Source organism: Mesoplodon mirus, assembly GCF_964341445.2.
Source record: "Mesoplodon mirus genome assembly, chromosome: 6".
NCBI classification, from domain to species: domain Eukaryota; kingdom Metazoa; phylum Chordata; class Mammalia; order Artiodactyla; family Ziphiidae; genus Mesoplodon; species Mesoplodon mirus.
Genome location: NC_138982.1, coordinates 67,851,080 through 67,876,297, shown reverse-complemented (window position 1 = coordinate 67,876,297; position 25,218 = coordinate 67,851,080). Strand labels below are relative to the sequence as shown.

Genomic DNA, 25,218 nt, shown 5'->3' with positions numbered 1-25,218 from the left:
GTTACTATAAAACTATTTTTTAGAGGTGATTAACACCGACAATCAGTTGACATAAGTAAAGCAGATTACCCTGCATAATTTGGGTGGGCCTCATCCAATCAGTTGAAGGCCTTAAGAGCAAAAACCAAGATTTCCCAAAGAAGGAATTCTGCTGCCAGACTACAACACAGAAATTTTGCCCGAGTTTCCAGCCCTAAGACTAATGACTTCAACATTAATTCTTCTTTCTCTGGACAGCCCTAATAGACAACCTCATTTCTCTGACCTCATCTCCTGTTTCCTCTCTCTTTTCACTCAAACTGCTCCAGGCACACTAGGCTCTGCGTTTTTCTTCTTACATACTATGTAAGAAGCATGTTTGGGGGCAAAGGAGAAGGAACCACTGCACAGGGATTGACTGGCAGTACTATACAAACAGAAGATAACTAAGACAGTATGGTCCCCTATGAAGTCATTTGATCAAGGACACTGATAATGGGGTACTTCTTTTTGTAAACACTTATAAATTGACAGTTCACAGAAACATAAATACAGATGGTCAGCGGGCAATCAAAAACATGAAATAAGTCACAGCCTCAATTTTAATTAAAGAAATGAAAATGAAACAACTAGATACCATTTTTCTGTTGTCAAAGTGGCCAAATGCAAAACCCAGCCAGAACCCAGACCTGGCATACAGAGAAACAGTTAGTCACATATCTTATTGAAGAGCAGGAAAACTGGTGCTAACGGTCATTGATTCTTTTGTTCCACCCCCCACCAACACTTTTGACTACATTTTCTACCTTTGGGGAATTTCCTACCTTATAAATAAAAAACAAATTATTTCCTCTCTAGCCCTCCTTACAGCTAGGACATAGGCAAATTACCTAGGCTTTGTCCGTCTGACACATCTGTCATATTTCGAGTTAGAAGCTACTGATTCAAAGGAAGTATATATAAGGAATCTACCCTGGGAGGAATTCCTAGTCATAGGAATTTGTCATATACATATAAATGTACACCAAGATACATATACAAACTATACAAGCCTATTTATTACAGAACTCTATACAGTACTATCAAAAACTAGAAATTTAAATATTCATCATAGATTACACACACATGTTCCAGATATAAGTATTTACAACATGGAACAGAATTAGAACCAAGAAAATAGAATTAAGAATTAATGTTAAGAATTAGACTTAACATTATGCTAAATGAAAGAAGTCAGTCACAAAAGGGCAGATACTATATAATTTCCCTTATATGAAGTACCTAAAGTAGTCAAATTCATAGATACAAAACGTAGAATGGTGGTTGCCTGGGTGGAAGGAGGAATGGGTACAGAGATTCAGTTCTGCAAGATGAAGAGAGTTCTGCAGATGGATGGAGGTGACAGTAGCACAACAATCTGAATGCACTTAATGCCACTAAACTGTACACTTAAAAGCGGTGAAGATGGTTTACAAAAAAAGAAAACAGAAATGAATTAGATTTAAGAAATAAAGCTAAAACATAAAAGCACTAACAAAATGAGAAAAATTTTAGGCAGGAAAGAGGGAAGGTATGACTTGTCAACAAGAATGTACCTATCGATAAGAGGTAGCAGAAAGCCTAGGAAGTAAAGAAGAATGTAAAGGAGAGAGAAGAAGTCCAAGAGCTAGATCACAAGTGCATTTTTTTTTTTTTTTTTTTTTTTTTTTTTTGCGGTACGAGGGCCTCTCACTGTTGTGGCCTCTCCCGCTGCGGAGAACAGGCTCCAGACGCTCAGGCTCAGCGGCCACGGCTCATGGGCCCAGCCGCTCCACAGCATGTGGGATCTTCCTGGACCAGGGCACGAACCCGTGTCCCCTGCATCGGCAGGCGGATTCTCAACCACTGCGCCACCAGGGAAGCCCCCCACAAGTGCATTTATACCAAGTTCTGTGTGGGTCATTTGCATATTGTCTAACCCTTGGGTGTTGATATTAACAGTTGAAATTAATGGTTTGCTGATGACTACCCAAGGCCCTATTTTTAGAAGTACAGTTTTTATCAAGTTTTCCAAATTGATAGCTCTGATTAGACTCCTATCTCTCTTTTCCAGTAAAGAGAGGAGAGACAGAGAAGCAGATCTTTTATTCAGATTGGTCCCATCATAAAACCACTTGTGGACTAGAGCTGAGATCGCTTATACGGCAGGGAAGGCAGTGGCAGGTTCACCATTTCCAAGGACAGGTTATTCAAACACCTAACAAGCAATGGAACAGGCTTACGAATGGCAGTATAGTTCACTTACTAAAGACCTCCAACCTCCATGCCACTCCACTTCCTATAGGTATCTGAAGTGTATGTATTGATATATGCAGTGGTATTTACATTTCCTTGCAATTTTAGCTATAATTAGAGCTAGCTCTTGTCAACCATACTTTAATATTATTCACATTGGTTATATTTATAATCCTTTTGCAGGACGGCCTAATAAATTCTAGCCAATAAACCATGTGATTCACAAATTTAAAAATAAGTAGTCATCTTTAATTCATCCTTTTAATTCATCAACTAGCATAGAAAAAAATTACACTCAACTGATAAACTAGAGTGCTGTACAACTATTTAAAAAATGAGATGAATCTATATGTATTGATACAGAAAGATGTCTATAATATGTTAAATGACAAAAACAAAGTATACAGCAGTATTATATAACTCAATCCCTTTTGTGTTAAAAAAAAAAGGGAGGAATATATATTCAAGTTAGTGGATACTAAAACATTTTTCTCGGAAGATATGCAAGACACTTAACAGAGACCTTCATGAGGTTGGGGACACTGGGGTGAGAAGGGACGCTTTTAATTTTCATTTTATATGTTTTTATACTGTTTGAAGTTTTTATCATGTTCATAATATTTTATCTATACATTTATATTTTTAATATAGAATTATCTGAATGATAGGATTATGGCCCAATTTTGCTTTCTTCTTTATGCATTTCTGCATTAAAAAGAAAACCTAATAAATGTTAGTTTTTCGTAAGATCATCATTCTCATTCTCTTTTCAGTTTCTACTGCATTTGACCCACTTCTTACTGAAACTCTCACCTAGAGATCTTCCAAACACTGCACTTTGTTTTCTTCTGTATACAAAATGGGGTTAATAATGCCTACCTCACAGGTTGGTTATGATGATTAAATGAGATAAAGTAGACATGAGGTTAAAAAAAAGAAAGGCATCTTACAAATGTCCAGTAGAGTGCCTGAAACATAGTAAGAACTTAATAATTGTTAGCTATTTATAGTGAAAATTGGTGTTTTTGTCACCCTGCATATATTCACTCTTTTCCTAGCTACAAAGAATTTCTTCTTGGAGCACCACTTCCTCACTCTTAGTCATATGGCTTCAATGGAGCTAGCATGAGACCTAGGCTTAAGTCAGTTAGAGATCTCCAATAGAAACTTTTATTTAACTAAAAGATGGGGAAGAAAGACACTTCTTAACCCCAGGTCTTTAAGTTTAGGAAATTTGAGGCTAGAGTTACTGTAACACCTTACCATGGCAAGGGGAGAGCCTGGAGGTGTCAGAGACCGCTATGTGAAGCCTGCGAATAATGCCAAGACAAGGAAATGCAAAGCAGAACAAAGAAAGAAGCACAATCCTAGTGTCTTTGTTTGAACACTGAATCCAGTTATACTCACCTAACTTTTTGGTTATGGAAGTTAATTTTTTTTTCTCAAGACAATTTGGATTGGATTTTCTGTCACTTGTAATCTACAAAGTACGCATTTTCTGTCATTTGTAATCTACAAAGTCCTATCTGAGACATTACTATAATTATTTCTTCTTCCTATATTCTAAGAATGTACATTCTCTAGTGCTATCCTCTCTCTACTAACAACCTTAAAAATCTAATCTATTTTTAGTGTCACAACTATTCTTATAACTCTATATCACCCTATTTTCTCTCCTGAACTATATTCTCCACCTCTAATGTCCACTGTGTATACCTTTCCTAATCTCAACCTATATGAATAAAAACAAACTCATTTTTCAAAACAAGTCCATCCTCCAAAACTGCTCCATTTCCTCACTTCCCATTTTTTTCTATGTTAAGATAGGTGAGAGTTTCAACAAGACTAGTGTTCTAGGGGGCTTATATTAGCAAGAGGAATATTCTTACTATCTCTCCTGTCTCTATATCCAATTTATTCATCTTGAACAATATTCTCTAAGCATTTATACATTACTTACATAAATTCATGTTTATTCATTTTGATTTATTATTTAATGTCTAATTAATATTAATAATTAATATTAATTGTAATATTTACAATTAATTACAAACTTTGTTAATATTTTAAACATTTACCCACAAATCTAATTTCAGACTTTATGAAATGCTATAACCACATTAGAAGGTAGACAAAACACATATTATAATGATGACAAAATCTAACTACACACTTAAAGAATTGCAAATGTTAATTTTAATTCTATTCCAATTTTTCCCCTTGAACTTATTTCTTCCTGTGGGGTACAACTTTTTGAAATATAAAAAGTAAGCGTTCTCTTCTCAGACTGCCTGAAATTATAGATAATGGTTGTTAGTAGATGATTTTGGACCAGAAAGATGAGACTTGGTTGATGAGACTTTCCAAGATCATTGTAACCTAGTCCATCCCAATTGGACCAGCTTCTTTTTATCCAAAGTACTGGCAGGGATCAATCAAGTCTTTATTTCTTGTGATCCTAATCTCTTCTCAAATCACTTCTTCACTTTTTCTGAGTGTCCTACTTTCACTCTAGATTTGTCTCCACTGTAGCTGTTTGTTATGAATGTCTTTCCTATGTTATACAACCTGGTTTAAGCCTGTTTAAAAAATATTTATTCTGAGTGGAGCATGGTTAGGTTCAACTAAATCTAAAGCTATTGGTCACTTTATTGATTTACTGAAATTACATTTCTTATCAGTCACTAAGACCAATCATTATTTAAAGCAACCATCAAAGGCAGTAAAACTAGGATTTATTTGTTATCTTTCTTATCCCCTCATCACTAATCCAGGAATTCACAAAAAATAGAATCTGACTAACTTTAAGGGTTCAGACTCTTAACCATTAAAATCTACAAAAGCTATAGATTTTCCCCCAAAATGTGTCCAGATTTTTACCTTTCTACTGCATAGGCACCTCCTACATGGAGGACTGGACAGTAATAATCTAACTAAGCCATGCCTGATCTCAGTCTCTTTCCCTTTTTACACATCTCACATAACTACTGTTAATTTTTTTTTTTACCAAGTCATTTCTTAGCTCAAAATTTTTCTAATATTTTGAAAACATCCTTGACCTGGCTTTCAAAACCCTTCATAAACTAATCTTCTAACCTGACATCCCATTATTCATCCTTAGCACATACCCTAATAAGGTCAATGTCATAAACACAGCAGTATCAAATGCATATAGTGTGTGTGCTAGACAATCATAAACAATCCTATGAGGTAGGTATTATATTCTGGTTTTATAATAAACAATCTCAGAGATTGATAAATTGAGTAGACTGTCTAAACATGTAGCTAAAAAAATGATGAGATTTGGGACTCTTGTTATCTGTTACATCTTTCTACTACATCATGCTGTCTCCCATATACATAACTCAATTTGGTCTAGTCTTTGCTTTTTTCATGGTTAATATCTCTCCAACTCAGTTTTAATAGTGTTTTACAGACTGCAAAATTCCAAAAGATTCCAGATGTTTTCAAAGAGAATTGATTGCTACATTTTTTGGTACACCTACCAGACAAATTTTTTTTCCACTGAGCTTTATTGTCTGTAGTTTGTCTTATGAAAACAATAATTTTTTACAACTTCAAACATAAAGGTATATTACAATATCAAGTCAATGTTTATTCAAATCACACCAGTCTCCCAACCTCACCAAATTCTTACACTTGAGGGGAGTGTCCTCCACACCTCCTCTTGAGAAACACTGAACCTGAATATGCTCCTCAGGGCAAGAGTCATACTTACTTACTTAGAATGACAATGTAAATTCATTCATAAAGCAGATTTACTGGGGCTTGAGTATGCCAAGTCCTAAGTATACAAAAGTTAAAAGGGGGAATAAAAGAGGCTCCCAGTTCTCAATGTCAAGTACTTAAGAGTTGTTGAATAAATGCTTGTTGGACATAGTCAAATCAATTAATGGTTAACATTGTGAGGGATTAGGATCACGTTTGAGAATCTGATCAAAGTTCTGGGAACACTAACTCCCCAGAAAAATTCACAAGCACCCAGAATTTTGTATACGATTTCGGGGGCGGGAGGCGGGGGGGGGGGAGTGGAGAAGAGGTGGTATAAACTCCTCTGAATTCCAATCACCTCCCACCAGATCCACAAACTCCTGGTTAAAAACCTACTAACAAAACTAGATTCTCTGGGAACAGAAATACTTGCTTAATAATCCTGATTATGCCTGACAGTGCAATGTATACAAAAGCTACTTAAGAAATATTTGCTGATCAATAATTTTCTCATACCCAGACACCAGCAAATCGTTTCTTCCATTTGTCTTTCAGCCAAATGATTTTAAAAACGCGAAACCCCCTTTCACTAGTGACATTAATGACCTAACACCAATAATTCGAAATCATTATTTTGCTTTTCACTACACGATCATTCACCAATCCAGGTTTTCTCTTCTCCTTGTTACCCCTCTACTCCCTCCAAACTCAGGGCTTCCTCCTTTGCATCCCAAAAGCTACGTCCAGAGCCGCACCGCCCCCAGGGAGACGGAAAATAACTGATGCTCCACTCCGCACACACCCTCATAGCAGGGAAGGTGGATCCAGTAATGGCTACAACTTCCAAACCCTTTCCTCACCTCTCGCCTAGAAGTAAAGAGATTTACCTTAAGTGCCAGGAAAGCGGTGGCGATCGTATTCACAGAAGTGGGCCCAGTTACCAAGAAGCCTGAGGCCTCCCTGTCACCATAGCGACTCCTAAGCGCTAAGCTCACTCCCTCTTCCCGCGATACTTCCCTGCAGGGCGTCACCCGACCCGGCCCTAGACCCCGCCCCTCAGCGAGCTCGCCCTCTCCTTAAGGGGCGTCATTGGACGACTGAGCCTTGCCTTTAGCTGTGGGCGGAACCCAACTCTATTTTTTTTATCTTTTTCAAAATTCTCAAGGTTTTTTAAAAAATATTTTTTATAAGAGTGCTATTGCCGTAGGCCCACGGAAAACACTGTTTCGCTTTTCTTTTTCACTTAATAGAAAACGTCCCCTGCCGCCTGGGTCCCGCCAGCAGTTCGCGCATGCGCGTAAACGACCAGAAGATGGCGGCGATAATCGCCGCATTTTTTTCAAATTAGTGGTTCCCAGAAAGCATTGCGCGCATTTGTAACGAATTTCCGTTCGAGTTTGTATTTTAGGCGCCATTTTCGAGTGAAGGACCCGCAGCCGAAACACCGGTAAGAGAGGGGGGGGTATGCAACCGTTTCCAACCTTGGTCTGAGTGGACTATCCGGCAGGTAAAATACTTCTTTTCCTGATCAGGTTGTCACACTCTTACTTCCTGTCCCGTCCGCGGGCTTCTGGAAAGTAGAGGCCTTGAGTTGGAGCAGCCGAAGTCTAGGCTGAGGCTGCCGCCGGGAGATTTCTCTCGCTGTCACCCCTCCCCCCTCGGCCGCTCCCCGGCAGTCGAGGCTCCCGCGCGCTTCTCCCGGGCGCCACTTCTCTGAGCTACATAAGCGTTGCTCAGGAGACTGGGGGCCCGGGGGTGGGGGTTGGGGGGAGCCTCTCAGCCTCGCGGACCTCTTAGAAATCTCGGTCTTGGTCGGACTGTAGCGTGGCCCCCTGCCCGTCTCACTTCCCGCAAGGGACTAACCACCGGGTCTGAGCCCTTAACTGGTGACCTTTCGTAGTTTATTGTCCAACGGGATTCTGCCGCGGACCCCGGAGGGACAGACCCCTGCCACCTCAAGGCGATTGAACCGGAGCCGGCGCTGCCGGCTTCCCATTTGAAAATCGCGAGTGGTCGGACCCGGCCGGACTGTAGAGAGCAGACCTCAAAGACCCCGGGCCGTCCGCTGCGCCGAGGGCTAAATGGCGGGGAGAGGAAAGTGGGCGGCTCGCCGCCAGTTGGTTCTTCGCTGCTCTGGGAAGAGGTGATAGATAGCCCCTCAAACGAACTCTTGTCTCAGAATCTGTGCGCTTGCATCCCTAGCCCAGAGAGCGTGGGAATGTCCGCAAATGCTAGCGTATGGGAATTGCTTCGTTTAGAAATTACGTTAGAATAGTCTTTCACACTTATACTGTGGGCGGACGGCGTGGGGGCATTGAAAAGTAAAAAGAACCTAAGCAGTTGCTCTATTCTTGCTTGATCCCCAAGCACGTCTAGGTTTTCCCACTTGCTTAGGACTTATGAAAACGAATCCCGCCTTCTTGGCACTTGAGTTTTTTGTGCCTTCTTTCTCGAGGACCCGCTGGCGTTGAGCGGGGTTTGACGACGGGGCTCTCGAAAACGGATGGACGGAGTTTTCCCCGAGTGGGACGGGGTGGGGGGCTGAGCCCGTCTCACCGCGGGGCCCGGGGAGTGGGGGGACGTACCGGCACTGGCCCGCGGCCCGACTTGCTCCCGACTCTCCCTCGGCCCCAGCGACCATGCCCCGTAAAGGCACCCAGCCCTCCACCGCCCGGCGCAGAGAGGAAAGGCCGCCGCAGTCCCCGGACGGCGCCAGCAGCGACGCGGAGCCCGAGCCGCCGCCCGGCCGCGCGGGGAGCCTCGCGCCTGCCACCGCAGGTGAGTAGCCCTTCGCGACGCCGCGGGCAAACGCGGGGGAGACCCGGGTGCATCCGCGCCCAGCCCAGGACTGGCTGATGTTCTTGGGCGCGGACAAGAGGGGCTGCGGGGTTGACATCTGAAGGTCCGGTAGAGCCGCTCAAGAAAGCGATTTGGCGATTTTCACAGATTAGACAATGTGCAGTATCGGTGTAACGGTGCCGGAGGGGATGGGGGCGAGTAAATAGCTTCAATTCTGAATTTCTGTTCATTGTCTTCTATTTCCACGGAAATCGACATGGTCAGCCAGGAGCTAGCGGACTGTTTTTCAGAGTCAGCCTGACTATGTTATAATATGATGAAAAGTTTCTTGACCTTGTAACTTCACCTTCGTGGTCTTAAATTGCTAAGAGAAGATGATAATTTACTCGAAACTACCGTAGCTTTTGTGAGTCCAGGAACTGAATGACATGAAACCCCTGTGACAGTGTCTCTAGAGCTCGCGAGTGTCCAAAGTTAAGGTTCCAGGTGCTCACAGATACGGAGAGAGTTGTATCTAGAGCCTTAGGATTTAACCACCTGTTTATAGACAGGGAGCAGGGAATCAAGTGGTTGTGGATTTCCCAGATTTGCATGACGACATAGTGTTTCGGCTCCTAAAAGATATATTCCTATAGAATTTTGTTACTGGTGTCATTTCTTTCAAGAATTTCTTTTGTTATAAAACCAAACCAAAAGATTCTCATCTCCTGTGAGTTTAGGATAATACTGTATTTGAGTGAAAATACAGATTCCTAGGTTTCATAAATAACATCTCTCCAGAGATTAGCAGGCAGTAGTCCTCCGAACTAATTTCACTAATGCAGGCTTTTTTCCCCTTGTTTTCCCTTTCCTTTGACTGACTTAGAGACTCCAAGTGAGGAAATAGATAATAGAAGTTTAGAAGAGATTTTGAATAGCATCCCTCCTCCCCCACCTCCAGCAATGACCAACGAAGCTGGAGCTCCTCGTCTTATGATAACTCATATTGTAAACCAGAACTTCAAATCCTATGCTGGGGAAAAAATTCTGGGACCTTTCCATAAGGTATTTGACCTTTTTAAAATAACCGTTGTAAGGTAATGCATCTTTATTACAAAATGTTTCAATTTTGTAGTTATTGTATTTATGCTGATTGATTAAAAATATGGTATGTTTCCTATGCTTTTAACAACTGAAATTAGCTTTTGTTTATCTGGTTATCTTTTGGTACCTCTCTTTTTAAAGTTTTCCATACTGAATAGAATTGGTGGGTTTTATGTTTGAAAGGAGTATTTTCTCTTTAACTATAGAATGAATTTTGTAAAAAGTCTGAGTTAAAATTAGAATATGGTCTTATTTAAAGTGTTGAAGCTTGTGATATAAGAGACATGATATATGAAAACAGCTATCTTTAACTTTTTTTTTTTTCCTGTTTTTATGCAGCGCTTTTCCTGTATTATTGGGCCAAATGGCAGTGGCAAATCCAATGTTATTGATTCTATGCTTTTTGTGTTTGGCTATCGAGCGCAAAAAATAAGATCTAAAAAACTCTCAGTTCTAATACACAATTCTGATGAACACAAGGATATTCAGAGTTGTACTGTAGAAGTTCATTTTCAAAAGATAATTGATAAGGTAAGGGGCTTTGTTTAGTTATTTGCAACTTCAAGTAAGGAACACAAAGGATTTCAATACGTTGCACGTTTTATTATTTTTGGCTTAAATTGGCTTGTAAAAATTAGTATATGGTTAAAGCAGAACCAATATTTATTTCGTTACCTCCATGACCATATTTTCTTTTTGAGGATTGGTGGTAGTGGCTGTTAAACTTAAAATATTAAATTTTTTAGCCAGGGAAATGAATTATAAGTAGCTCATAATAATGCTTACCTTTTTGGTGTAAAACATTGAGCAGTTTTAGTATCCCGAGTACCAAGTAAGCATTCTTTTACTATAAATTTTGGATTCATTTTTAAAGTTATGTTTTTATTACTTTCAGATAAGTTACCTAAACTTGAAAATGTTAACAGTTTGACTAACTTTACCATCTCCCTTATTTCAATTCACATTAAATTTAATGTTACTAATAGTCATCTGTATAGGTGATATGAAAGAGCTTTGCTTCAGTTTGAAGTAAACTGCCCTTTTAAAACAGGGAAGGGTAAGGTAACATGTTTGTTTTCTAGAAGAGGAGACAATTATAGGTAAAATGCCTATTTAGATTATTCACTTGGCTCTGTTGGTATTGGGATTTTTTTTCTCTTCTATTTAATAATTAACTTTGGAAATACGTGGTTCAAAAATGACTGACTGGAACCTAAAAATGACGCCCAAGCATCACCAGTAGAAAACTAATTACATAATGAAATGAGGATGTGATTTGGCCTCTAGGTCTTATTTTGGTGGTGTTTTAATTTTAATATAAACAGCTTTAATTAAGTCTACGTGGTGGTATATATTTTAATTTTGGTTCTTAATGCTTTTCTATTGTACAGTTTGGGTTGGAAAGTAGATTGCCAGTAAATCAGATTTGATTCCATTGCTTATTAATTACACTTGATTTGTGTAAATTTTAAAAACCATGATTTCAAAATGACATAGCTTTTAAAGGAAAGCAAGTTTTAATGTTAAAGCAGATTTGCACTTCATTTTTTAAATTTGTTTGATTAAAAAAATAGTGGAATGTAGTTGTCAATTCTTTGCAATTTTTTTTACCTTCAATTAATGACGTATTCTTCACCCAAAAAAGAAAAAAAAACTAAGCTGTATCATCCCACTACTATACCTTCCTTCCTTTTTTCTCAAATCATCTCTTGCAACTTTTTTTTAATGGACTAGTAATCTGTCAACATGGTTTAATAATTTGGGTGAGTTTGTTTTGGATACAGTGGGTTTCTTGTGCCCCTTCATCAATTCTTTTCTCAGTCAAATACGTTTTTAGGCTTGAAGGTGGGGTGTTTTCTTTTTTGTTTGTTTGGTTGCTTTGACTTTTTGGTTTCTGTGATCTATGAGGAAGGAATCAAAGAACTTGAAAAATTATTTCTAATCTTTGCTAAGATTAATTCTAAGAACTATTGTCAGTTTATGTGCATATTCAATTGAAGTTCTTAAGCCATAGAATTGATTTCAGTATGAAGTGAGTGAAATTTGGAGCAAACCTCTGACTTAATACCAACAATTGTTTTCTGGTTTTGTTTTTCCTCAAAACAGGAAGGGGATGATTATGAAGTAGTTCCTAACAGTAACTTTTATGTATCCAGAACGGCCTACAGAGATAATACTTCTGTTTATCACATAAGTGGGAAGAAGAAAACATTTAAGGATGTTGGAAATCTTCTTCGAAGCCATGGAATTGACTTGGACCATAATAGATTTTTGATCTTACAGGTAAATTTATTAAAGATATTAGAGGTTCTCTCGTTCTTTTTTTCTTCCCCCCTTTTTTAAAAATAAAGTGTAAGGAATTTTTCCCTATTGGATGAATCCTGTGTTTTTGAGGCCTTAAAGTACTGTAGCAGCACATCATGGTTTACATACTACAGTCAAGATGCGAATCATTATTTGCTGCTCTAGAAATTTAAGGAAATTCATTCAGAACTGTAATTTCATCATCATATGCTCATTTTATGTTTGGGTGGACAGACATACTTGTTCCGCTCTAGCAGCACGTAAATATTGGCGTAGTAAAATAAATATTAAACACCAATATTATTGTGCTGCTTTAGCGTGACAGGGACATAGCAACTATTTATCATTTCTGTGTGTATTTCTCTTTAAGATAACATTTTAAATGAGATTTGTTATCTTTTAGTAGTTCTTTTCCTTTACTTTTGTTCGTTTGTCATCTCTACTAATATTATATACTCGAAAGAAAAAAACTATATACTTGGTGTTTCACAAATTTACCTGAGAACCTAACTGATTTAACTTTTTTTTTTAATGCTTAGAATGGTCAATTAAAAGCTTATTCAAGCTCTTTGTTTTGTTTCAAATGGCCTACTTGAACCACTTCTACTGGAAGATCAGAAAGTAACTGATATTTCATTCTTAAGTATCACAACTTTTAAAGTCTTTTTAAAGGGGTATAAAATTAAGTACCTGGTGTTAAGCTGATTTTTTTTAGAAACCCTGTATTCGTTATCTGAGTAAAGATATTTTCTACCAGTGTTGCTTGGTAAGAAAAATTCCTTATCTTCTCTGTCTTACCTTTCAAAAATGTTCTTAGTGTAAAACATGTCTTTGTCAGACATATTAAAATTCCCTTTTGATTTGAGGCTATCTTCTTTTCCTTTGTCCTACCTACAATCACCAAGAGCACAATAATAAGAGGAAAACTATATTGTGATATAGAAATAGCTGCTAATATTCTTTAGTGTCCTGTACTACTGATTTTAAACTAACTTGGGAATTTTGGTTTGATACTAAAAGTTTGATTAGTGTGACTGAGTGTTCCTAGTAAGAAACTTATAAAGTGTTAGCCTCTGTTTCTATTTTAGTCTATATTCTTCAACTGCTTTTTTTAAAAAAATGTTACTTTTAGACGTACATAGTGTATGTAGAAGGTAAAGAAATATTCTGGGATGATTTATGTTAACATCTTCAGTTCATTTGTAATACTTCTATAACCCAAACTTATTTTAAAATCGATGTTGGGAAATCATCAGCAGATACATTTCTAAATAAGATTTGAATTTACATAAATGTGGGATTAAAGCTGTGTGTGTGTGTGTGTGTGTGTGTGTGTGTTTTAATCAGATTTAACTTTTATGGACTTTGTATTCTGGGATTTGATTTGGTTAATTACGGATTAAAGATGCCCCTTTAGAATACTAAATTTGATAGTGATACCATTTTGCAGGAACCTATCATTGTGTTTATCTTATTTGCTGTTTATTTACTGTCACGCAGGGATAATCAAAGTTTTACACCTGTGCATAGACTCATCAAAATAGGCTGCGTTTTAACCCTTGAGAGGGTGATTTTTTTTTCCCTTGATATTGCCTCTGTATACATAATTCAGTAAATAAAGGGAGCTAAATAAAGTAACTTCCCAAAGATGTAAATAAGAGTAGTTTTTAAATTGTAAACTTTATATTAAATATGTGCTTCTTAAGTGCCCAGGATGCTTAAGCCATTTGTCCTCATAATAATCTCAACCTTTTTATGTCATCTTAACAGTTACATTGTTTAAATCATTTTTAATACTGAGATAAACTTTCCACATTAACAAATTGAATTCCATTTGATTAAATTTACAGATAAGAACCTTAGAAACTCACCTGTTAGGAAGAAGAAACAGGGATTGGACTAGATAGAACGAATGATGCCCTATTTAAAAGTTTGAGGGAAAGTGGCAGTGGTTTCTATGGATTTTTATTTAGTTCCTTATCAAAATCTTAGACTCCTGCACTAGAGATATAAAGCATTTGAAGGTAAGTAAGAATGCAGTTTTCATTACCTTATCTCCCACTAAATAACATCTTAAAAACTAGCTGTGGTTTGGGAGGCTGGGAACTTGGAGACATCAGAATATCATCATCTAAGACATAAGTGATTACTTTGAATAAAATGTATAGGCTGTTTGGCCAGTGGTAGTGATTAACAACCTAAGTAATATAAATCCAGCTAAAGTGAAAACTTATTTTTAAGACTAAAAAGCACTAAAGTTTAGAAGTCCATAAGAGTAAACTTTTTTTTTAAGTATCTATAATGGTATAGTAGGGTCTTCAAGTAGGCATTTCTAGTATTTGAAGTCATTTAAAATTTCATCGTTGACTATTTGAATGAATGAACTAATGAGTCACTATGCTGAGATGCTATAAATGATACAAAAATGGTAGAATTCTGTTTCTTGTCCTTAGCGGCACTTATACACATGCCTTCCAAAAGTGTTAGATTATAATTGGCCGTTGTGCTTTTTATGTTTGTACATTTCCCTGTTTATATATACCTTGTTTGGGAGCTGCTGTCCCATTGTTAAAACATAAGTGTAAACAAGTGGGGTTTTGTTAGCTCTGTGTAGCATTTCATGGGTAGCTAGTTTTGTCACAATTTTCAACTTCATATGCTTTTTGTCTTCATATTATAAAATCTAAACTAAAATTTAAAACAACCAAAATTTTTTTCTTATTGTTTAGTAATTTGGAGATTGGATTAACCGAGATCAGAGTTGTTACCTAGTCATCTCTCCCTTTTTCTTTTCAGTATACTTCTTCTAAGCCTGGCATAACATATAAACTTATTTGGATTCTGGTCTTTTAGCCTGTAGAAATAAGTCTGTGCTATATCAAAAGAATTTTAGCTTTATCAATAGTACTTTAGTTATCCAAAAGTGTCTTGTTCAACCGCCTCAACTATATGAAAGAAAATAGGAAACTACGCCTAAGCATCCAAAATAGATATTCAGCAGTCTACCTCCTAAAGCATTGTTGTTTCTGTTCATGCACTTAATTTAGACGGATACTAACCTCAGTCATTTGGTTTCTTGCTCTCTGTTAGTTCACAAAGAGCAATTAGAATAAAATTTATCAGAATAAGAGAAAGAACAATAACTTACATTACAGTGGAAAATGGAGAAAATAAAAATATTACCAAGGCAAAATAAAATTTCAAAGCCTAGTAAATCTGGGCCATTTAATTTTGATGCAAACGCCCATATTTACCTTAAACCTCAGGTCTTATTAGGAAAAAAGCTTTGTTATAGCTATATACTATACTTCAGTTTCCTGTGGTTCTTGCTTGCTAAAATTTGGATTCTGTTTCAATAAAGATAAAAAAGCATCATACCTATTCATTCCTCTTAGATTTTTTTTTTTTTTTTTTTTAATTGTGGTACGCGGGCCTGTCACTGTTGTGGCCTCTCCCATTGCGAAGCACAGGCTCCGGACGCGCAGGCTCAGCGGCCATGGCTCACGGGCCCAGCTGCTCTGCGGCATATGGGATCTTCCCAGACTGGGGCACGAACCCGTGTCCCCTGCATTGGCAGATGGACTCTCAACCACAGCGCCACCAGGGAAGCCCTCCTCTTAGATTTTTAAGCTGTATTCTTGTAAATTAGATTATTGAGGAATGCTATAAATGAATCACAATACCCTGGTTTGCCGTCCACTTAAGTAAGTTATGGATTAGGCCTTGGATGTTATAAATATCTTCTTGAAGTATGTTTGCTATTTTAATGTTACTTTAAAAAACCACAGATGGGGCTTCCCTGGTGGTGCAGTGGTTAAGAATCCACCTGCCAATGCAGGGGACATGGGTTCGAGCCCTGGTCCGGGAAGATCCCACATGCCACGGAGCCACTAGGCCCGTGCGCCGCAACTACTGAGCCTGCATTCTAGAGCCCGTGAGCCACAACTACCAAGCCCACATGCCACAACTACTGAAGCCTGCGTGCTTAGAGCCCATGCTCCACAAGAAGAGAAGCCACCGCAATGAGAAGCCTGTGCACTGCAACAAAGAGTAGAAGCCAGCACACAGCAATGAAGACCCAATGCAGCCAAAAATAAATAAATTTATTAAAAAAAAAAAAACCACAGATGGTATTTCCACAGTTGCTTAGTATCTCTGATATAGTGTGAATATAAGTTAAAACATAGGAAGTCACTAGTAAACAACAGTGAAAAAAATTGTTTAAAACCTTGTTCAGTATACTTAAGCTATAGAAAATAGAAATAACCGTGGGGTGGGGGGGCTACAGAACTTTGCCAGCTTCAGATGGTAGCATATAGCAACTTGAAACTTTTTTTGTCTCATCATGCTACCACTACTTGTGATTTGGAGCTTTGAGTGGTAAGGTGACTTTAAATTCAGGTTGATGCTTTAAAATTATTTCTGAAATGTGTTGAAGGTATTGCCCTAAATTAAAACTATATAATTTCACATGGGATAGGTACATTTTCTGAAATATGAGTGGTCCTCTAAGCAGACTGTCAACCCACAGATTATACATGAAATGACCCAAAATGGAAAAAACGAAGAAAACAAATAGTAGCAGGTAGTAAGGCAGAGGACATCAAGGAACAGAACCACAAGAAAGGTCCCAGGTTGTCTGTCATTGAAATACGGCAACAGTCCTAATTGTCCCGTGACAGGTAGAAGCCTAAATGTTCTAATAACCTGTTGATTCAATAGTGCGAATCTGATAATAACCGTTTTTTTTGTTTTTTGTTTTTAATGAATACCAATAATAAATTAAAACTGAATGTTATGTGGGACTTGAGGTGGAACTATGTTGATTCATAAACGTCCTTGTCTTTCACTTGAAAATGTTTTTTTCTACTGGGCAACCTTGTTAGAATGAAAAATCAGAACTGTATATCCTTCATTTTAATTGGAAAGGGAGGAACAAGTAACCAAAAACAAGCAACCATTATGCTTTATTCAAAGCTAGGCAGTCTCCTAATGGTGATATTCCATCTCTTCAATAAGTAATTTGGCCAGGAAAAGTGTGATACCTGTGGAATATTTTTATCATTCTTACACCAAATCATAACTTCTGGTTACCTGAAAAGTGTATACTTAAATAACACCTTATAGTGATTTGACTCAGACATGTAAGTTCTCTTGGCATGGTTTTTTCATTTTTCTTAAAATAAGTATTCAGATATTCAAATTGAATAAGGTAGAATATTAGACTATCAAGTGTCAGATATTTGGACTGTAAACACTAATACAAAAAAGTTAAACTGGGGCTTCCCTGGTGGCACAGTGGTTGAGAGTCTGCCTGCCGATGCAGGGGACGCGGGTTTGTTCCCCGGTCCTGGAGGATCCCACATGACGCAGAGCGGCTGGGCCCGTGAGCCATGGCCGCTGAGCCTGCACATCCGGAGCCTTGCTCCGCAACGTGAGAGGACCGCGTACCGCAAAAAAAAAAAAAAGTTAAACTGACTACCTCCAGATCAGTGATTCTCAGCTGGGGGTAGTTTTGCATCCTCACCCCCAGTACGTTTAGCATTGTCTGGAGATAGTTTGGGCTGTTACAGCTGGGGGAAGCCTGGTGCTGCTGACATCTAGTGGGTAGAGGTCAGAGATATTATTAAACATGCTGTGATACCCACCATAGCTCCCCACAACAAAGAGTATTCAGCCCAAAATGTCAGTAATGTTGCTGTTGATAAACCCTGTCTAGATAACAACTGAATAAGTCTCTTGGCTTCTTCAGTGGCTAGAGTCCCTGTTGTAATCTAAAGCTTTGGACACTCTTCCAGGCTTAAATCCTGTCTGAAACTTAAAATTGTTATGAAAATATTTGGAAAAAACTGATAATTGAAAGCAGAATAAAACATTTTATATAAATAGCTACATATTTTAAATGCTAATATTTAGTTAAAACTAATTCATACATACCCAAGGTTGCAGAGAAATCTAAAAAGTAACAGGCTCTTAGGATAACATTTCACTTTGTATTTTATAATCATGTCCTGTTGTCAAAGTACAGAAAAGTGGTCATCTGTAAAAAATGTTTAAAATTATACCCTTTAATGAGTAGATTTTTTTTTTACACGGAATCATAGTTCCCCGACCAGGGATCGAACCCATGCCCCCTGCAGTGGAAGTGCAGAACCCTAACCACTGGACCGCCAGTGAAGTCCCTAATGAGTAGATTTTAAAATGAGCTGTTTTATCGTTTCTTTTATCTTTAAATTTTTTTACCTTGTATAATTATGTTGAGGATTTTGGTAAATATGACGCCTTGTCATTAGCAAGTTTTACCCCAGATTTTTAAGGTTCATTCATAAGTACATATTGTAGATACTTAAATTGAGAAAGACTATATGCTTTTTTTAATATATAATTTTTAGAAAAATTTTTCAGTCTTTGCTATTTTGCAGAAATAAAGGGGTATTTTTTTTTTCTATTTGTCCCTTTTCTTCTGTTGTAATAATATAGAGTATAAGCAGGCTACTGGTGTGAGGTAACGTAGCAGCAATTTGCCTGAGCATTGTTGAGACAAAATTTTCTTCCCCATCAAACTAAATGGCTGCCTGGCAGTCAGCCTTGAAAGTTACTGATTGTGATTTTTTTTCTTCTTTTCTCTTTATAATTAAACTGCATAAATACAAATATATAATGTTAATCTAAAATTTTAATTACACTTCAAAAGTTGTTGTAATAATGATGGCAAGCAAAAGTTTTCCAATGTTGTATGTACCAGGATCTTTAGTTTCCAGTCGGTTGGATTTCTTCTATTAATATTATTACCGTGAGAAATAGTAATATTTCCTTTTTCACTTAATGGTCTTGTTTTTAGAAAGTTACAGCATTAAGTTTGAGACATTCTTACGAAGCCCAGCGCTTGCTGAGGAACTCATAACTCATAACACCAGGTTTATAGAGAAACCTTAATGATACTAACCATCTTGGGACAGGATTCCTACTACAGTTTAACCATGAAGGGTCTTTGAAAATTCTTTGTTTTAGAATAGGAGCTATAATTCTGTTAATAGTTGAAAATGTTGCCACAGTGATTTAATTGTAGATTGTATGAATACTTTGCTGAATTTTGCTTAAAACTCTTAAGAGTATCAGTGGAGAGAACATTTTTACTTTTATCGTATTGTCTTTAAGCTACTGATTTAAATCATTTAGTTGTTCATTAGTGTTGAATTTGTTCATTGTTTCTAGTTCTCACTTAAAGTTGATGTAGCTAAACATATGCAATGAGTGTGAAATATTACTTTTTTTAAAGGGTGAAGTTGAACAAATTGCTATGATGAAACCAAAAGGCCAGACTGAACATGATGAGGGTATGCTTGAATATTTAGAAGACATAATTGGTTGTGGACGGCTAAATGAACCTATTAAAGTCTTGTGTCGGAGATTTGAAATATTAAATGAACACAGAGGAGAGAAGGTGAATCTTCTGTAGACTTTAGTTGTATTGTAAACCAGAATGTTTTCTGTATTAACTAATTTTACTGAGCTAGATATTCAAGTTATAGTCATAATTATTCAGGCAGAGTTTAGTGTTTTAGGTTGAATTTTATATTTTTCTTATTGGCATTTCAGAGGAACATTGTTATATTAATGTAGTTTATATGTTTATCTAATGTTGGCATATTTTAAATTCAGATTGCTCAAATACACTTCATATGAACAATCTCTACACTTTTAACTTTTGTAGTTAAACAGAGTTAAGATGGTGGAAAAGGAAAAGGACGCCTTAGAAGGAGAGAAAAACATAGCCATTGAATTTCTTACCTTGGAAAATGAAATATTTAGAAAAAAGAATCATGTTTGTCAATATTACATGTAAGTACCTTAATTTATCAATTTTTGTATTAGTTTCTGGCAGTAAGTCTAAGCCCTTCTCTTTTCCCATATTAGAGAAATGTGAAGACTGAAGTTTAAAAAATTCTAAAAGTTGTTTTATATGATGCATTCATTAAATTAGGGTTGTTTACCATAGTATCGAAGTTGACTTTTAAGTTTCCTACTTTAAGTTGGGAGGTGGGTTCACAAGTATTACTATGCTTAATAGTTTTACATATACATTCTTTTGAATTCATATAATAGGTTTAATTTTGTCGAATTTTGTTTATATGGAATGTCTAATTTTGTTTATATGGAGCCTATCTTGTTCCTAATTCTAGCCTTGACCCTGGGTTGGTTTCCCCCTTCCCTGTCAGTAATCCTAGGTAATTGTTAATCGACTGTGGATAAGAATACTTTAGAAACAGCTGATTTTACTAAAATAGTTAGAGAATTTTAGAAATGATATTTTAGGATCTCTGATATCTTTTTTTTCCTCTCTCTAGTTATGATCTGCAGAAACGAATTGCTGAAATGGAGACTCAAAAGGAAAAAATTCATGAAGATACCAAAGAAATTAATGAGAAGAGCAATATACTGTCAAACGAAATGAAAGCTAAGAATAAAGATGTAAAAGATGTAGAGAAGTAATAATCTTTTAGAAAGTACTAAAAGTATTTAATTACATTTTATTGCATGTATGTGTGTGTTTCTGTATATAAACTTACTGCCAGCACATGCGTGTAATACATTTGCCAGCATATAAAATGGTCTCCTTTTGCAAACAAAAAACTTAATTGACTTACATCTAGTTGATGATTATCACAGATTTGAGTGCCCAACACTGGTCTTAAAATAATGCAGGATGCTACCCCCTAGTGGCAGAACATAATAACACAAAACATCATAGCAAGCATAAGCATTTAACCTGACAGGTTAGTCGTCTTAAAGTTTTCTCATTACCTTTCTCATATCAATCTTCAATGACACCAATATCCCTTACCTATGCAGTTTTCTTTTTTATTGTTTAAAATGAGTTTTGCTTATTTTTTATGGTCAAATTTTTCTATACCTAGACATCATAGTCATTATTTCCAATCCAGCTTAGAAGGACAAAATAACTCCTATAGTCACACATTTTAACAGCTCCCTCAAATATGGGTGGAGGAGAGGGTCAGCTTGAAACGGGATCCTACCTTATAAGAACTTGGAAACGTTTATAACCAGGCAAGGTATATAAGGTGGCTTTAAAATATCAGAATATCCAAAATAGTGACTGAGAATTTTCTTACTTTGCTAGGAAGCTGAACAAAATTACAAAATTTATTGAGGAGAACAAAGAAAAATTTACAAAACTAGATTTGGAAGATGTTCAAGTTAGGGAAAAATTAAAACATGCTACAAGTAAAGCCAGAAAACTGGAAAAACAACTTCAAAAAGATAAAGAAAAGGTAAGTTATAGTGGGGAAATTCTTAAAATTTCAGGTCTGAATATCACGTGTAGTTTTTATTATTTTTCATGAATGTTCTTGCCCCATACTACCTAAGAGAATGAGTTGGGATTCTGAATGTTAAGTGTTTCAGGATTTACCTCAACCTGATTTTTCCCCAAGGGGAAATCCTGTATCCATTGACTGAGTTTTAGAGCTTATGTTTCTGATATACATTGTTGGCAAAATATTTACCAAGTCAATTCTATTTGGGTGACAAAATAATTTTCTTCTTCCTAGAGTGTATGATTTAAAAAGATGTTTTTGGCTACATATCATAGATTTTTAAAAATAGTACCTTTGTCTGCAGAAATCAAGTTAAGAGTATCAGCAGGAGTTTCCCCTTAAAAAGGAGGGAAGGGGAAGTTCGTAATTTACAGCAAGTGGTTGATTAGCTAGACTGAGATTTCAGAAAAAGAAAGATGAGGTTTAGACCAGAATGCCTAACTTGCTAGGAGCCAGACTAATAAATCAATTAATTTGGGGTGTTTCAAACTATATTCATAGTTAAATCAGATATTAATAGATGAGGCACACAAAGCCCCTCCCCTCAAAAAAGTTTTGTACCCGGCTTCCCTGGTGGCGCAGTGGTTGAGAATCCACCTGCCAATGCAGGGGACACGGGTTCGAGCCCTGGTCCGGGAAAATCCCACATGCTGTGGAGCAACTAAACCCGTGTGCCACAGCTACTGAGCCTGCGCTCTAGAGCCTGTGAGCCACAACTACTGAGCCCGCGTGCTGCAACTACTGAAGCCCATGCGCCTAGAGCCCATGCTCTGCAACAAGAGAAGCCACTGCAATGAGAAGCCCGTGCACCACAGCGAAGAGTAGCCCCCCAATTGCCACAACTAGAGATAGCCCACGTGCAGCAACGAAGACCCTACACAGCCAAAAATAAAACAAATTTTTTTTTTTAAAGTTTTGTACCAGATAATTACATGGTAATTATGAGACAGGCTCTGCTTTACCTTGTAAGCATTTTCCGAATGCATTTGTTCACAAAATACTTTATGCTCAGTACAGTAACACATCTATGTGAATCAGTGTTTGAGGGACACCATTTTGGGAAATGTTTAATTTCTCTGGTAATAGATAATCAGAATAAACAAAATAGCATGGATTTGATAGAAACCCCTGAATTGGGCAGATTAAGCCAAATGTAACTAGTAGAAATAATTAGCCTTTAGGCATCAAATGTGGAAAAGTGATTACTACTGGAAGGTATTAATGGAATAAAATATTAGTCCTATGTGGTGACTCTGGAAGGGTAAAGTTGGGAAAGATCTTAGGATTTGAGGGAGACTAGGGGTGTATGGGTAATTTGTGGTAAGTTGTAATGCACTTTGAAGGGTACTTTAGGGAATTCCATGTACTCAGACCATATTCACAGGTGAAGAAGGATAATTACAGCCTAAAGTTGGAGCAGAAGGAAGATCTTCTGCTCAGCGAGGAAGAATTGTCTTCCATAAGGAATCAGGAATTCGTAGAATTAGTTTTACCATTAGACTGAGAGAACATAGAAATTGCAGCAGATGATTAAGGAAGTAGTTGCTAAAGCTAGCTGCTTCAAACCTAATTACAATGAAAACCGCAAAGATCTAGAAGATCCTGGGAGATACTTTTAAATAAGCCAAATATTGATGGTGTTGGATAGCCTAAAGGTACATGCTTCTAGTAACTTTAATTTGTTTTATAATCTTAGGTTGAAGAATTTAAAAGTATACCTGCCAAGAGTGAGAATATCATAACTGAGACAACAACTAGAAATAATGCCCTTGAGAAAGAAAAAGAAAAAGAAGAAGAAAAATTAAAGGAAGTTATGGATAGCCTTAAACAGGAAACACAAGGGCTTCAGAAAGAAAAAGAAGTAAGATTTCTTTATCAGTTGGCATATGTTTTGGTGGCTTTTTTTTAATCTTGAAGATTGTTTTTATAGTAATATTAAAAAATGAACTGTTAGAAGAAAAAGTTTGGACTTTTAATATCTACCATTCCTAAAAATAGTTAGCCTAGACTCTTTCCCTTTTTTGTTGTTGGCTTTCTTGTTTAAAAAAAAAGTTAACGAGAACTTACAGTGGTAGAAGAAAATACTCATCAAATACTTTGTTTTATGTGCAGTTTTTTGTTACATGTTGACTTCATCATCAAATTTTCTTTTTCATCTTCTCATTATTTTCTTGGTAATTTATTGGTTACTACCTATAAATGCTTGGGACCACACTAACCATAGATGACATCTCCTTTCTTTGCTTCTATAGCTCTTCTGTGATAGTTTTAAAACCATGGCTCATGTGTCAGTTCTTGGCTCAAATCCTAGGTCAATCACTTATTATCTCTGAACTTGTTCAGGTTATGTCTCCAAGTTATCTTCCTCAAAATGCGGAAGAAAATATTACCCATCTTGTGAATCTTTGTGAAAATAAAACGTGTGTTTACTTACATAAAGTGCCTAGAAAGTAAGGAATTAATAAATATTAGCTACTACATTATGTTAGCACTTCCCTAAAACAAGAGTGTGAGATTGTCTCATTGGTATGTCTTGTCTCCCCAACAAGAGTATAAGCACAGAGTTTAGCTATCTTTGTTTATATTCACCACAGCCTTTTAGACAACACTGAGCATGTTAAATAGATATTTAATAGATGACAGTAATGGAGTTGAATTGACTTATGTTACTTAAGACCTGTGTTAATTATACCTCCATGAAGTGTTTTGGAGTTTCTTTACGGACTAAATTGATTCTGTTTTGAAATATGGACATGTTCTAATATCATACTATATTACTGGGCCAATGCTTTGTATGTGAAATAAAAGGGTTAGGCTTTTGTAAGGGCTTTTCTTATTCCATTATTCTAATAAGTAGATCCTTTCTACACAGTCAACTACAGTGGTACAAAATTTCTACTCACTCATCAAATTGTGACTTGCGTTGGGGATTACCTCACCTTACCTCTAAAACTTAAAAAGATTTCCAACATAAATATACTTGAGGAAACTTTCTGCTGAGTAGTCCTTTATACCTTACCGTTTTAGGTAAGGTAATGTGGAAAGACCATGGAATCTAGATTTCAGATCCACATTTTTGTTCTCTTTCAACCACTCTTTCTTTGTCATTTTAATCTCTAAATTGAGATATTAGATATTAGTATGGTATCTACCTCGTTAAGCTCTTGTGAAATCAGTTGGGAAAAGACTATATACCATGAACATTCACAACTAGGCAAAAACTGTTAGTCCATTCCACTTGTGAAATTTATTTCTGTATATTGTGCTTGTAGAATCTATTAAGTTAAATTCAAAATGTATGGTTTCCATTTCAGTTTAGGTTTGAAAACACATGTATTTCGGATTTAATGGGGTCTATCATATTTTAACAGAGTCGAGAGAAAGAACTTATGGATTTCAGCAAATCAGTAAATGAAGCACGTTCAAAGATGGATGTAGCCCAATCAGAACTTGATATCTATCTCAGTCGTCATAATACCGCAGTGTCCCAATTAAGTAAGGCCAATGAAGCTCTAATGGCAGCTTCTGAGACTCTCAAAGAAAGGAAAGCTGCAATTAGAGATATAGAGGCAAAACTCCCTCAAACTGAACATGAACTAAAGGAGGTAAATCTTCTGTATTTCATCTGAACATTGTTTATGATCCCTAGCTTTATTTATTTTTATATTTACGTACATTTTTTTTTTAATCTCAACATCTTTTTTTTTAA

At 36.8% G+C, this 25,218-nt stretch overlaps 2 protein-coding genes across 5 annotated transcripts in view; one reads left to right on the top strand and one right to left on the bottom strand.

Annotated features, from left to right (window-relative positions):
• The window catches only part of IFT80 (intraflagellar transport 80), a 109,500-nt gene extending 102,519 nt beyond the window's left edge, over positions 1-6,981 (bottom strand). For both annotated transcript variants that reach the window (XM_082625351.1, XM_082625352.1), the window contains exon 1: positions 6,873-6,981. The gene's annotated coding sequence lies outside the window, so the exon portion shown is untranslated. The remainder of the gene's footprint in view (positions 1-6,872) is intronic.
• Positions 6,982-7,321: 340 nt separating this feature from the next.
• The window catches only part of SMC4 (structural maintenance of chromosomes 4), a 35,290-nt gene continuing 17,393 nt past the window's right edge, over positions 7,322-25,218 (top strand). The window contains exons 1-11 of one of the 3 annotated variants that reach the window (XM_082625172.1): positions 7,322-7,432; positions 8,620-8,763; positions 9,650-9,828; positions 10,207-10,398; positions 11,974-12,150; positions 19,451-19,615; positions 19,886-20,013; positions 20,520-20,660; positions 21,314-21,464; positions 23,206-23,370; positions 24,881-25,114. In XM_082625172.1, coding sequence (XP_082481298.1) covers positions 8,625-8,763; positions 9,650-9,828; positions 10,207-10,398; positions 11,974-12,150; positions 19,451-19,615; positions 19,886-20,013; positions 20,520-20,660; positions 21,314-21,464; positions 23,206-23,370; positions 24,881-25,114 — 1,671 coding nt within the window. In that variant the 5' untranslated portion in view covers positions 7,322-7,432; positions 8,620-8,624. Of the gene's footprint in view, positions 7,493-8,440; positions 8,764-9,649; positions 9,829-10,206; positions 10,399-11,973; positions 12,151-19,450; positions 19,616-19,885; positions 20,014-20,519; positions 20,661-21,313; positions 21,465-23,205; positions 23,371-24,880; positions 25,115-25,218 lie in introns of all 3 variants that reach the window. The other 2 variants (XM_082625173.1, XM_082625174.1) reach the window with 2 other exon arrangements.